Source organism: Poecilia reticulata, chromosome 6 (assembly GCF_904066995.2).
Source record: "Poecilia reticulata chromosome 6, P_reticulata-male-v2, whole genome shotgun sequence".
Classification (NCBI taxonomy): Eukaryota; Metazoa; Chordata; class Actinopteri; order Cyprinodontiformes; family Poeciliidae; genus Poecilia; species Poecilia reticulata.
This window is the reverse complement of record NC_088835.1, coordinates 12,308,600-12,323,683: the sequence shown is the minus strand read 5'-3', so window position 1 is coordinate 12,323,683 and position 15,084 is coordinate 12,308,600. Positions and strand designations below refer to the sequence as shown.

The window sequence follows — 15,084 nt, the reverse complement described above, 5'->3', positions numbered from 1 at the left end:
GCTGCAGGTTCAGCAAAAACAACAAAACAAACAAACAAAAAAGAAAAAAAAACGTACATGTGGTGATACACGCAGGTGGGATCAGAGCTGTTTGGCAACTGGGTTTTCTGTTTGTGTTTCATTTGGTGGAAAAAAGCTTTTTGCTTTAAAAAAAAATGTGGTTGAATGAAATTACTGAAAACATGCTGCTACTCAAGAAACTATCCTGCTTTGTCTCAATTTTTCTAAGACATTATATCACATTGGAATATGCAATTTACAGATAGTCTCCATTCAGGAACAGTTTATCTAAGCTGCTGCTTTCTCACTTTTGTGGTGCCTGTTTTTGTGTTTCAGAGTTTTCTCTATCATATATTTGCAATTGTTATTCAGCCCCTCAGTGAGTAATTTGCATCCGGCATTTGGAAATGGTAGAATGGAAATATAACTTGCGCGCCAAGCCCCCAGAACCTTAAAAATCCATCTTAAAGAGGCAATTACTGATTAATCATCAGATTGCTGCCTGGAGTTTGGAAATGAGATGTAAAGAAAAAATATATATATATATATAAAAAAATCAGGCATAGATTATACATATGATTTTTTTTTTTTAGGGTTATGATTTAATACATTTTTCCAGCAACTATAAAGCCTGAGTTGGTCATAATTCTTTACATTTACTGCTGGTAAAAGAATTACTTAAACAAAGCAAGATCACAGCCCAGATTAAGAGTTGACAGAGCCTCCGTTGCTCCAATAAGTGAGTCCTCAGGATGGGTCCACCGGGTTTCATCTGACGTCATTTTGTTTACTGGGTTGTTTTCTACACTCCCTCCTTTTTCTCAAGAGTCTTCAGCCCTGAAAAAGAAAAAAAAAACTGTGTGGGCTGCTTCTGTCGGTGACTTGTTTGGCTCTGTTTGCGCACCAACAGCGTGATACTCGAGCAACATCTGTAAATGCAGGCACACCGAGCCGACTCTGTACACAAAGCTGGGTCCCCTGGACTCAAACAGTCACTCAGCCCAGCAGAGGGCCTCAGCTATACCCACTTATTGGTGGTGAGAGTGTAAACAAACACCTGGGCTTTTCCCCCAGTCACCACAACCCCGCAATTAACACACACACACACACACACGCACACACACGCGTGCCTGGATGAACTGTCGCAGCTGCTACTTCTGGCGCAGGTTATGGAGCATTTCAAGTGTACCGAGTGACTCTTGGTTTGGTTTACTGAAATCTCTTGTCAGCTGCTCTTTAGCTGATTTTCAGCCGTCTGGATGTTCGAAAGTGTAAAAAAATAAAAAGATGGTTCGGTATTAAAATAAACTGCTGTTAAACATGTCCAGTGTCTTCTGAAAACAGCCTGTTCCTGACGACTGATTAATCGACAACATGAAAAAAAATAAAAAGCACAAATTGTTGAGTTGAGCTTTTACACGACAATGGAAAGAGTCGGTATAATTTCTTTTCTTACTTATGTACAGCCTTTTTTGTCTTTTCTTTTTTCAATTTGTCTGGCCAAGAAATTTGTTCTATATAAATCTCTTTAGAGATCAATCGGAGCAAAGGAATAATCTGTCCTCGTGTGTCCTTAGAGAAAAAACTGGAAAACATGGACGAGGAGAACACATGAAGGGGAGGTTTGGAGGGAAAAAAAAATAAAATGAACACATGGTTTCAATTCCCCCCGTTCTCTACTCCTCATCAAATCTGCACGATCTTAATTAGGACATTAAGCGTCTCCTTTCCTGCACACTTTTTTCCATCCTGTCAGCCTTTAGTGACGTGCAGGAACAACACCGACTTCAAAAGCTGCAACATCGGCTTGTTATCGGACAGTGCTTGTTAAAAAGGGAGCGAGCGATACCTTCCATTTGCCTCGGTCTGAGCCACGGCGCTGCTATCTCCTTCACGTCATCTAGCTCAAGAGTAGGTAGATTACTGGAAGCAGAAATAATGGCTGCTGTGTTTATCGTGGCTTGGACAATGTCCGATTGGGCTCTGAACCAAAGATAATCTGTCAACCTGCTGCGAGGAAGGCAGCCTGAAATCTGGGAGTAAAATGCAGCAGGAGAGGGAGCAAACAGAGGCCAGCTGGAGTTTACAGTTGGAGTCTGCAGCCAAAAACTTTTATGTCTAAAGAAATCCCAATTAGAGCAAGAAGCTAATTAACACATAGTTTTCTTGAAAATAAAATGAATGGGTTGAAACCACGGCAAAAAATAAATGTTTTTTTTTTTTGGGGTGGGGGGTTACGGTCTGACTTGGACAAAGTTCATTGCAGATGAAACTAAAGTTTTTTGTTCTTTTGTTTTAGGTCAATTAGGACTGACATTATTATTTATATTTGCTAAAAGATGAGATGAGATGAGATAATGAGAGAGAGACTTGTGTTTTTATATAGTTTATAATTATCTTTTACATTTACTAATATAAATAAGCCTTTAAGTTGGCAAAAAAGATGATGCAAAGCATCTAATTCACCACCGGAAGCACACCTGCTTTTTAGGGAACAACACAAGCCCTTTGCTTCCTCTTATCAAATAAAGCAAAAAGAAGTCAGTCATGATATCAGGAGAATATTTGACCACCAGAAATCTGGTGCCATTTCCGAATGCCTTAAAGTTTGACGCTCGTCTGTTGTTCCGGATCATGACGGTCTTTGTGCTAGAGATCAACCTGTTGCAGTACAAAACATGCAAATCACCCTCTGTACAAAACCAAAAGCCCCTGTGAAAATTCTGTCGAAAGCTCGTAAGAAAGTAACATTTTACAGTAAAATGAATCAACATGGGTTGAAAGGCCACAAAAAGCCATTTCATTTAAAAGAGAAAAATACGATTCCAATTTAGAAATGCAAATGTAATTTTTGGAGATGAGTCCTTTTTGTATGGTGAAGCTAAAATGTAGGTGTTTGGCTATGGTGACTATTGTTACATGTGGAGGAAACAGCAGGACTCCAGTAGGTTGAATGACATCATCCAAGATGTTCTGTACAAAGGTGGTGACATCATGTTGCTGGAGAGACACTTCATAAAAAAAGTTGGCAGCATGTTAAAATACTGTAGCGACATCTTAAGACATCAACCACCAAGTCAAAGCTTGAGCACAAAATGGTCTTTCAAATGGACCAAGACTAATCAAACCAGTTACCTTATTCTGGCATTTAACTGTTAGAATTTATTTTGGTGATCGTACTTGACGTATAAAAGGGAAAGTTTGTTTGATTTAAAGTTAGACAGTGGGGGAGGGAAAGGCTGTGCAGATTTACAGGTGAATGTCGAGCGTCTGCGCTGTAAATCGGGAAGCAACACATTCCTTCATCCATTTACATTCTCCCCGTAAACACATTCTTACGCAGCAGATAAATGTTATTTCTAGCAGACGGGCTTTCGGCTTATGCATACTGGAATGCGTATTATGTTTTAACAGTGTTTGCAGACGTCCCACTGAGACAGTTAAATTACTGTAACTGCAGCTCTAACCCCTGCAACCGCTCCGGTTTTTCAGCGATAAAAGCAGAGTGACTTGACACTTGACTGACGGACTGTGCGAGTGAGAACAGCCCAGCCTCCTTATTTACATTTTGTGCTGGAGGCTCGGTGTCAGAACTCAAGGTTGTTCTGCTGCATTAGCAGAACGCCAAAAAGTGTCTGCCAGTTCTTCAGCTTTCATTAAAGCTAAACCTTTTAGGCCAAACGCTGTGCGGCCGACGCAGACTCTTGCTCCCCTGACAATAACGTTCTAACTGTTCACCCGCCAAACTATCTAACTATTTTATATTCCACACCTGTGATGTATTAGACGCAGCGGTCCGGCTTGACCGCGCAAACACGACAGTACGCTCCTTGTTGGAGCCCCGGGTCCATTATAGTGGGTGGGTTTGGCCCGAAAGCGTTCCAGAAACACTTTATCAGAAGGAGATAGACACACTGCAGGCCTTTGTGCTCCCTGTGACACAACACTCTGACGGCAGGCATTTCCTCAGCTCAGGAGGAAGGCTTTACAACATTTAGGGCGAGGTATTTTAATTGAAACCACCTACGGCCTGACGGTAGCCTCAGCAGAGACACATGGAAAACCGTCGAGGCTCCCTGCGGTGTCAACATCCCTCTTTCAAAACGCGTGACGCTCGATTTATGTTTCAACTCGGCGCTTGTGACGGTTTTCATCTGTCTGCAAGTTTGTGGCTTCGCAGTAGGTTGCTCATGTGGCTGAAGTCGCTCTGCCATAAATCACAAATAGAGCGGGCACGTCTGCTAATGAGCGTTCATAACAAAGCCAGCACCGGCGAAGGCTTCAGATTTGTTTGGTTATTTATTCTCGTCGTTTTCGTGTTAATGCCCGCATTAATTACGCTAATTAATTGCCGTTTTCTTGGAACATCTGTAAATGTTGAGTTGGACAGCGGTGCTGGAATCCCAATTAGTTTACTTGACAGCAGTTAGTTATCAAAGCCTGACTGCTGAGTGGTGTCGTTTTTTCTCTTTTGGCTCAACCACAGTCAGCCAGATGTAACATGCTCTACTACCACTGATCCATTTTGTTTTGTTGTTAATTTGATATTTAAACATTTACATCAAAACCTCTTATTATGGTATTCATTAAATCAAGTTTTATTTTATTCAGTGTTGTCAAATTTCTCCTCTATATTCTCAGTCACAGTGCATTGCGAAAGTATTCATAGTTTTCTTTGCAACAGCCATCCTCTTAAACTACCAATTTCAATTTTGTTGGGATTTTGTGCGATAAAACAGCATAAAATTATTGTAAAGTAGAAAGAAAATGATATGGTTTTCAAGAAATGTTATCATTAACATTTAGCATGTATTTAGTCCCCTTTGGGTTGATAATGCAAAATTAAATCCAGTTTGGTAAATGTAACTGTTGTGTGCATGTAATGAAAAATTTTGGGGAACTAGCAAACTAAAAACATTATGAACACTAAGTAGCACACCAAGAAGATCAGGGATAAATCTGTGGGGAATATGGCGGCAACAATATGCTGTGGGGTTCCAGTACTTCAGCGGAGACAAGGAGAGAAAACAATTCCTGCTGCTGCTGCAAAAAAAAACTTTAGATGTTGACTGGTGTTCACTATTCAGCAGGATGACGACCTCAAAAAAATACAGCCTGAGCTGAATAGAAATGTTTGTGTACAAGGGAATTCTCATGTGAAAACAGCCATGTCAAATTACACGCCTAAGTCCAATTCAAACACTGTTGCAAAACTTAATTGTTCTAGGAGAGCTTGAACTAATGCGCTAACAAGAACAGCCAAAAACTGCAGTCTTCAGATGTGCAAAGCTGCTTGGGACAAACCCAAAAGATCAGACCCAAATGTTACCAAAGAAGTAGTGACTCAGTGAGGCTAAATTCAAATACATGACACATTTCCAGACTTTTTATTGTTAAAAAAAAACTTTGGAAAACAACCATCATTTTCTTTCCACTTGGGCCATATTCACTAAAGAAGTTCACAGATAGTAGCTCAACCTCTGTTGCACTAGGAGTAGAGTAAATAAAGATTTGTTTGTATGTGTGTAACCTGTTTTCTGCAGCTGTGGGAGGCCGTACATCAGACTGACCCATGGAGAGGGCTCTATAGATAAGGGAGACAGGACACCTCGAACAGGTAAGGGCAAAATGGAGCGATGCATCTTCCCTGTGTTAGATAAAGGAGATGCAGGCATTTTTACAACAATCATGGAAAAACCCAAGCAAATTCCTTTTGTCGTTTTTGCTTTATGAGAAAGTGCACCTTGATTTCTGACAAAGATTCATGTTTCTGTATGAATTATTTTCTTTAACTTTTAATTTTTGATAACGAGAAAGGTACTTCGAACCATTTGATTTCTTCAAATCTAAGAGATTTTAAGTAAAGGGACTAACTGCTTTATTGGTATATAGTAAAAAAAAAACTGCACAAGATGCTCAGTATAAACACTACCAGGAATAGTAGTCAATAGAAAATGACTTAGATCTGTCTGAGTGCATATTAGGAGTAAATCCCCATTAAAATGTATTAGAGAAATACTAATATATTTTTTATCTTTCAGTTAAATTAAGTGAACACTTTACTAAACAATAGTCTAGTCCAGTGTGGATATGAATGCAGTTCATTTAGCTTTATTTACTTTAATAGCTGTAATTCACAACAAATGTCATCTCAAAGCACAAGACAAGCAGATCCAATAGGATCAAGCTCAGTTTAAATCAGACTTATTCAAATAAAGTTGAATTATCTAGTTCAGATTAGATACACACCGATTCAGGCCAGTTCGGCTGATTACGTAAAGCCAGCTGACAAACAGAGATCTCTGTGAGGAAGGTGAGCTGATTACAGCGAGTCACGGATTCTGCAGCAGTCCGACATCTCTTTGTTTTTCTGTATTGACAGAGGACCCTGTAGTTGTGTCATCAGACTACGACAGCACCCACGAAGCCAACCACAGTGACAGCAGTGATGTAGCACAAACGGAGGAGGACACGGAAAAGGGCAAAAAACCCTCCCAGAATGTCATCCTCCATGCACTAATACCTCCTGAGGTGAGTCGAGGCTCACGCGTTCAAAAACATCTCTTTAATGTCGGAGTAGGACGCCGTACGATGCGGAAAAGCAGTGGAAAAAAAAAAAAGTCTGCACACCCCTGTAAAAATGGCAGCTAAAAAAAGTGATGTTGATTTTAAGAGCTCCTTAAGTCCTCTTACAAACTTTTACAAACGTCTTCTTCCTTCTAAAGAACGGCACAGCCATCCGCCGCCATCTTTTACGATGGATGTGGTGAAGTTTTGGTGATGCGCTGTGGCCACATGTTACCGTTTGGTTTCATTAGGCCATGAAATTGTCTTCCGTTTGGCTTGTGGGTATTTCTGCCGGATCTGTAAGTTCTTTTGAGAAGAAAGGGGGTTCTATCTGTCAACACGACTCCTGAGTCCAAACACATGGAAATTACAGCAGACTGATGTAACCAGTAAACAGGGGCAACCAGAAAATCCTGCAGTTTCTTCCATTCGGTCAGAGTCTAGAAGGTTTCCCCACGTCAGATTATGTTTAGTCTACAAACGATAGAGAAAAGTCCAGCTGTATAAAAGTAATATAGTAATATATGTTCTCCAATTATTGATAGACATGAAATGATATGAATTGTTGCTTTGTACAGTGAGAGTTTTTGATTTTTTTTTCTTTTTTAAAAGTAGTTTCCTTTTATTAGATGTTTGTTTTCATTTATACACTGAAGTTGGCAAAAAAAAAACAATCAGTAAATATTTCAATTTTACAACATTTAACAACACAACACAAATGTGCATACTTTTTCCATATCCAGTGTACATGCATATGGTTTGTGCCATTGAGAAATGTATTCTTTAAAGCATCCTCATTATGTGTTTTTTTGTACAGGACAAGCCCATTCTGGCACAAGAGCCATTGGTAATGGAAGACCTGGAGCCTTTAATGAGTCAATTAAATAATTGGAACTTTCCTATTTTCACTCTAATGGAGAAGACAAATGGAAAATGTGGGCGGATCCTTAGTCAGGTGAGAACATTAAAAAAAACAAAAAAAACATGAAGTAAGATCTGAGATGAACTACTGCAACCCTCACTTCTTATTAAGGATATTGAACAAAAACCCAACACACTTAGAGACTTTATTTTCTTCTTCAAGAAGCAACAACTGTTAAATCACCACCACAGTTTTACTCCTCCAGTGTTTCTGACTCTGAATCAAAAAGAAGAACATTTAAGACGAATGAAAAACACAGCCTCATTAATATATAAGAACATGTTTATAGGATATCAGATGAACACTAAATCCCCCAGATCCACAGTTGTTGTTCTCTCACGATGATGTACGAGGAGAGAACTTCTTTCTCCAAATGAACAACCGTCTGCCAGGTGCTTCAGACTTGGCTTGGGGTTTGTCATTAAAAGCTGTGTGTCTGGGATCACTCTGAAGGAGTCTGCATAATGCAATGGTCTCTGGGTGATTTGTAAGGAAGAGAACAACAATCTTCTTCATAAGGAAACTTTGCTGAACAACATTTTAGGGGAAGCTATACGTTTTTTTAGAGCCCGGCTGACCGGTGCGCTGCAGTAAACGTGTATTCCTCTTAGCAATCCACAAAGGCGGGAGTGTAATTATATTTTTATATTTGACTGTTTTTGTCCCAAAGGTTCCTAGGAGCGAAAACTACCACGAGATAATGACCACAAACAGAAATATGGAAAAAAAAAAAAATTCTTTACTTCCTGATGTTTCAGCTGAATACTTTGTAGAAAACAATAGAATAGAAAACATCTTTATTTTTCACCAGAGATAAAAACTGTCATTGACTCACAGAGATAAAGTACAGATTAACAATTTATAAAAGGGTTATGACCAAAAAAGGAAAAATGTAAGGTTACAAAAGTGAGACAAAGTAACATAAGACAGATAAATGAAGTGAGTCATGTAGTGGTTCACAGCCATTCAGCCGGATGACACAGTTAACTGCGATGGGATTTTAGCGGGTATTGTAATAAACTGTAGTTTATTGTAATCTGACGGTGGTTTTCACAGGATATGTTGTGTTGCAGGTGTCTTACAGGCTCTTTGAGGACACTGGCCTGTTTGAGACCTTTAAAATCCCCGTTAAAGAGTTCATGAACTACTTCCACGCTCTGGAGAGTGGCTACAGAGACATACCATGTAAGTTTAAATGTCTCTCAGCCGCTCGCGGTTTCACTCGCACCGTTTTTCTGTCAGCTTTTGTTGCAGCTGTAAGAAACAAATCAGCCACTTGACGCAAATGCGCTTCTTCCAGTTTTTGTTCATTGTAATGGTGTACAGTACAATGCAAGAATTTGCCTTTACGTTGCTGTGAGAAACCTGAACGGCTCAACAGTGCGCCCTGGTGGAAAAGCGATTTAATTTGGAAAAAGTGTGCTTTCTCCTCTGGATCAGATCACAACAGGATCCACGCCACAGATGTGCTTCATGCGGTCTGGTACCTCACCACGCAGCCTGTGCCCGGTCTACCCAGCCTCATTAACGACCACAGCTCAGCCAGTGACTCAGGTACGTGCCATTTATTTTATCCGTACCTTTAAAGTGCAAAAGAAGAAAAAAAAAGGAGATGAGCTTTTTTTTTTTTTTTTTTTTAATTATAAGTTTCATGTTGGATAAGAAATTTTGGGTATGAAAAGTTTTTCGGAGGGTTGTTCCATGTGCCTTGATCCTCCCTGTAAGCCATCTCATCAGTGTGAGAACATCCAGCTTTAGTCAAGCTTTTGGCTCATGTTTTTCTGCATGAAACTCTATTTGAAGTCTAGGACAGCATGAAATTGCTGGCAAATTAAGAGTTCCCTCTCACCAATATTTCAAAACCTTGTTTGTATGCCTAACCAGGACCATCCCTTTGATCCACACATAAGTCAATTAAAACATCCGTGTGTGTGTGCGTATCTGGCGTGCATTACTGGCACATATCGATGAACCTAAAGTATGAATGTTGAATGTAAATTCTGCCATCCTGATCCGAAATCCTCTCGCTTTTGTCTCTTCCCTGTGGTTAGACTCTGACTCTGGGATAACACACAGTCACATGGGCTTCCTGGTTTCAAAGACCTACACTGTGTCAGAAGACGGATACGGCTGTCTGTCTGGCCTCATCCCCGCTCTGGAGCTGATGGCTCTTTACGTAGCTGCTGCGATGCACGACTACGATCATCCTGGGAGAACAAATGCTTTCCTCGTGGCCACCAGCGCCCCTCAGGTACTTTGTTCCCAAAGTCCGCCAGAACCACTCTTTCATTTGAATCGGGAGACGTAAGAGATTTGTTTGTCTGCCTTTTCTGATGTCTTTGTTATCGGAAAAGTCAGACAGACATTGTCGCCGGTGAGCTGTAGAGAAAAGCAGATTCACACAGCCAGCTCTTCACACCGTTATAAAAACAGGGCAAGAGAAGCTGCGAGCGTAAAAGTGTGCAGATTTCCTGGAGCGTCCGCCTGTCCTTGCAGTTGTTTCATTTTGTTTTTCGGAACAGCATGTTTTCCTTTCTAAGAAGTTTTCAGTTGCTGTTGACATGAGTTTGGGCTGTCCCCAAATAATTCACCTCTTTAACATATTTTACTGTTTATTTTTTATTGCCTCATCGCCTCTCCTGCCTAAAACTGATTGCATCACTCCCTCCGCTGTTCTACTTTCCTTAGTTTGTGCAACTAATTTAAGCCTAGAACCACACCTTTAAAACTAAATTAAATCCACAGTTTACTGCAAACACCAAAACATGGGGCAATTTAGTTACATAATACATATTTATAACGTTGTAACTTTCAAGTAACAGTGTCTTAAACGATCCGAAACTCCACTCACCTCTCTGTAAATCCTGATGTAAAAATCTCATCAGGTTTTCCAAGAACTACAAACTAAATCAATGTTTAACTAACTGCTGTGTCAACATTCTCGATAGCAGGGCAATAAAAATGTGACATAAAAACGTAAATTAAAAGAAGCAGATATTAGCCTGATTTAGAGATAATTTTATCTCTTTATTGGGCTTTGATTTACCTCTGGATCTATCACTTCCATTGGTTTTTCAGGGACTTAAAAAGTATTTAAGTGATTTGAATTGAGGCCTCAAAACATCTTAGATGGACCCACTTTTGAGATTAAGGTTTAAAAGGTCTTAAATGTGTACACTTGCTCATTTATTTCCTCTTCCAAGAAAGAGTTTGTCTTAGTTTTTGAGAAATCCTTTGGAAACATTCATTTGTTCCATGTGCTGTAGTTCTGGCTGAAGACGTTAACCATTACAGACCATGTAGCCCAGTAGCCAGTCCTGCTGGGAGGAATTTAAAGCCGCACGTTGTGAAAACCTAAAACAACATTTGCCCCAAAATGTCCTTATTAAAGACACTATCTTTTTCCTGTCAGTAGTGATGCAGCTTTAGTTTAACCCCCTTTTTTTGTGAAATTATTCCTACTTCTGCAAATTTAACAATATTAACAATCTCATTTATTCTATAGTGCAATTTATAGAATAAATGTATCTGTTTACATAAGGTGGCTTTTATATGAACAACTCTACTCAGAAGCCAAAAAAACAACAACTAAAAAACAAACTCTGTGATCTATAAAGCAAACAATTTGATCAGGTTTTCCAACACATATAAAAAGGATCAGCGCTTTTAACTCACCGCTGGATCTGCTTTTGTGATGTTAGGACAGTAAAACCTCTTGTGAAAACAAATGAGTCAAGAAGTTTGATGGGTGAAGTTCCAGGAAAAAGCAGCAGTCTCTGGGCCTCAGCCGCTTTTATTAGAGAACAGCTCCCGTAATGGGCAACGCTTTGATCTAATCGAGCCCTGGATAGCCGAAAACACGTTTAACCCCCTCATCTCTAGAGGCCCCACATTTGGTTCCAGGAAATTTTAGCGGAACAACGTTAAAGTCCTGCTTGCGCTCGCTCATGCAGAGAGTTTGGCTGTTTGCAGGCAGTGCTCTACAACGATCGCTCGGTCCTGGAGAACCACCACGCCGCCTCCGCCTGGAACCTCTTCATGTCACATCCGGACTACAACTTCCTGGTCAACCTGGACCATGTGGAGTTCAAACGCTTCAGGTTCCTGGTCATCGAGGCCATCCTGGCAACAGACCTCAAGAAGCACTTTGACTTCCTGGCTGAGTTCAATGCCAAGGTACTGCGAAAGATGAACTCTTAAATGGTTTACATAAAGTATAACATGAAATGGAATATGTATTATTTTTGTAAGTGGTCTGTGAAGAGAGGAAACTATTAAACGTTTCTAACATTTCACATGCTGCTTATTAAATTCTTTATTTTTAGATGTGAGAAAAGCTGACCGGCCTTTTATTGTTCCCTCAATAGGTGGGCGATGATCCGTCAACGGGTATTGACTGGTCTAATGAGAATGACAGGTTACTGGTGTGCCAGATGTGCATTAAGCTGGCAGACATCAACGGGCCTTTAAAGTGCAAGGATCTGCATCTGCAGTGGACCGAGGGCATTGTCAACGAGTTCTACGAACAGGTGGGCCAACTCTCAGCAGGGCTGCCATGTTTGTGGCAATGAATCAATAAAAACGCTGCTGGAGCACCATGCACCACAACGCCGTATGGCAAAATCTGTCTTCAATTTATTTTATTTGAGTTTTTAAATGACAGATCAACAAAAAGTTGTTGTTTTTTTTATGTTCACAAACAGATAACCTGACCAGATTCAGGCAGAAGAATGACTTTACTATTTTTTTTCCTTTAAAGAAGCAAAACACAACAACAAAAAAAAACTGAAACTAATACTTGCAGTGGGTAATGTAAAGTACCTCCAATGCCAAAATGACAGCAGGTGGTGTTAGACTAACAAAGCTTGTGCATAAACAAGAAGATGCTTGACTTTAACATTTGGGTGCCATCCACTCTTAGGGCACCCAAATTACTAGCAACGGCCCTGGATACAAACAATATTGTTGCTTCAAAGAGCAATTGTTTTGTTCACCCTTTTTGACGGTTCTTTTTTTTTTCAGATTTTTAGCTGTAAGCTTGACGACTCAAACTGTAGGAGTGTTGCATAATTTTCTGTACAGTAACTGTGGCCTCATTTTGAATGGAGCTGCAGTAACAAACGTAACCTAATTATGAGCACAGCTTATTTCCACTCACAATTGTTTGTTAGGATGCCATGCACTCTTGGCACTGAATTCCTCCCGTCTCTGTTAATTGACAGAGACAAAAGGTTTGAATGTTTCCAGGGGGAAGTGACGCACAAAGGTTTTCTCTTCAAGGCACTTGACAGAGACGGCTACTCGACCTGAGTGCACTTCACAGTCTCCAGCATTATAAACCGATAGCAACTCACTTCCTTCCCCAAAATGTGACACCAACTTTACCAGCTTATTTATTTTTTTCCCAGATGTAACTTATCAGTTAAAGCAGGGCTGCCCAAACTTTTTGAGAGCAAGATCTAGTTTTTCTCTCACCACCCGCCTGAGATCTACTTCATGACACAAAGACATCAAAATTACAAGTTAAACTCTATTGACTTATGCGAATATACCTAAGTTATAGCAGAAATAATAAAGTGACAGAAAACCTAATGCAGTTTCTTCCTCAGTGAGATTCTGACACTGGGAGCAGGTTACTGGTTTCTCAGTCAGAAGCTGGTTGCAAACCTGACGCCAGCAGGTGTCAGTCATTCATGGTAGATCTGATATTTGGTTTGATGAGCTCAATATGAGAAACTACAGACTGATAGGAGGAACCAAAGAGCCCAGTAAAGGTAAAGGCAAATCTTCTGAAGTCGGGATATAATCAATTTAATTTCACATAATTATGCGCAATATCTTGTTGAAACAATAATTACTGAGATTATTAATTTTAACACATTTTGTTGATTTTTTTATAATTCTTCTTTTTTTTTTAATTACGCTACAAACGTTTAGGATCTTAGCGAATATTTTTGATAAGCCTGTCAGAAGAGGAAGTGCTGGTCTCAGCTTTGTCACTTGCCGAGATCGACTCAAAACCTTTCCACGATCGACGCATTGGGCACCCCTGAGTTAAAGTGTCATTAATCAAGAGCTCTGTTAGCTTCCTGAAGATGTTTTAAAGTTTTTCTTGCTCCATGCTGTCCTATCCTTGTGCCCGAGCATGTCAGCATTTCATACACTTAAAAATCTGAAAGTGGAGCTGCAGTGAGTCCCTGCGGGTCTCCTGTGCAGAGACAGTTTCTCCTCGACTCAGGGGACCGTTGCTCAGGTCTTATGCTGCGTGACCTTTCACTGTTCGCCTGCTTTCCTGTCTGATTATAAAATAAAAGCCACAAAAGTAATTGCTAAGAAAAATATTTATAGGGTATTTTACTCTTCATGTAATTATCCATCGTAGGTCAGTCCTTCAGCTGATATCTCTTTGATAAAATTTGTATCTTGCAATCTGTTATTATTTTTTTTTAAGGATTACATAAATAATACAAAGAATCTTGAAAATCCATTACATTTGTGACAGACTAGTCTCTCAGCATCCCACTGAAAATTGTTTTTTTTGCTAAATTGTATATTTTTTTATTGGCATAAACTGGTTTGTTGATCATTTATCCTGTTTTTATTTTATTTTGATATGAAACAGTCATAAACTAAATCTCATTCTGCCAGACCGTGAATAAACTAATCCAAAGGTGACAAGCGAGGAAAACCAGAAAACCTTAAAGGAGATGTTTTCACTTCTGTCTCTATAGATGTCATGGAAATCACACTTTTTTAATTAATTTCAGAGATATTTGAATTGTAAAAGTACAAAAAAAACTATAAGTTGCTTCTATTTATTGTTCAGTAAAAGTAATTAAGCAAATTAAACATCTAGTATGTGATATTCAGTCATATTTATTAAATTAGGATCTGCAGATGAGGCCCATTTGTCAGATTAAATGACAAGCAGGTATCAGACATACTTTTCATTAAGCTCACATTTCTGTATTGAATATGTTTTCTTAATTGTATAAGAAAACATAATAATCGAAATTTAAATGTCATGTTTTCATTGCCCTGAAGCAGAAATATCAACATAATTAATAGGAATAAAGACTTTTAAACGCCTCTCTGTGTTTCCCGAAAGAAAGGAACTTAATCAGTAATATTCTATTTTATTGTAGATGACCAATCAGAATCGGGTAACGCTGTAAATCAGCTCTTATTCTTCCTTTTAGTTTGTGTCATTTTGTGTTAATGGCTCACGCTACATGTAGGGCGATGAGGAGTCCAGCCTGGGGCTTCCTGTCAGCCCCTTCATGGACCGAGCAGCGCCGCAGCTGGCCAAGCTTCAGGAGTCGTTCATCACGCACATCGTTGGCCCGCTTTGCAACTCCTACGACTCGGCTGGCCTCATACCTGGACGGTGGGTGGAGCCAGAGCCTGAGGAGGAGGAGCCAGAGATCGTCGAAAGCGAGGAGGCGGACGAAGACGGATCCACCTGCTCTGACGCATCGCGTAAGTACGAGGGTCCAAACCGGAGTTAAAACAAGACTGGAACCCTAAAAACATAATAAAATAAGACTGTCATTCTTTTTTTTTTTTTTTTTTAGAAAACCATTCTCTCAGTATGA

The 15,084-nt window shown here is 39.8% G+C and overlaps 1 protein-coding gene across 2 annotated transcripts in view; it reads left to right on the top strand.

Moving 5' to 3' along the window:
• Positions 1-15,084, top strand: part of LOC103466321 (cGMP-inhibited 3',5'-cyclic phosphodiesterase 3A-like) — a 96,840-nt gene that overhangs the window by 71,707 nt on the left and 10,049 nt on the right. For both annotated transcript variants that reach the window (XM_008411821.3, XM_008411820.3), the window contains 9 exons: positions 5,544-5,617; positions 6,383-6,531; positions 7,385-7,522; positions 8,563-8,674; positions 8,930-9,043; positions 9,541-9,740; positions 11,462-11,665; positions 11,857-12,018; positions 14,728-14,968. In XM_008411821.3, coding sequence (XP_008410043.2) covers positions 5,544-5,617; positions 6,383-6,531; positions 7,385-7,522; positions 8,563-8,674; positions 8,930-9,043; positions 9,541-9,740; positions 11,462-11,665; positions 11,857-12,018; positions 14,728-14,968 — 1,394 coding nt within the window. The remainder of the gene's footprint in view (positions 1-5,543; positions 5,618-6,382; positions 6,532-7,384; positions 7,523-8,562; positions 8,675-8,929; positions 9,044-9,540; positions 9,741-11,461; positions 11,666-11,856; positions 12,019-14,727; positions 14,969-15,084) is intronic.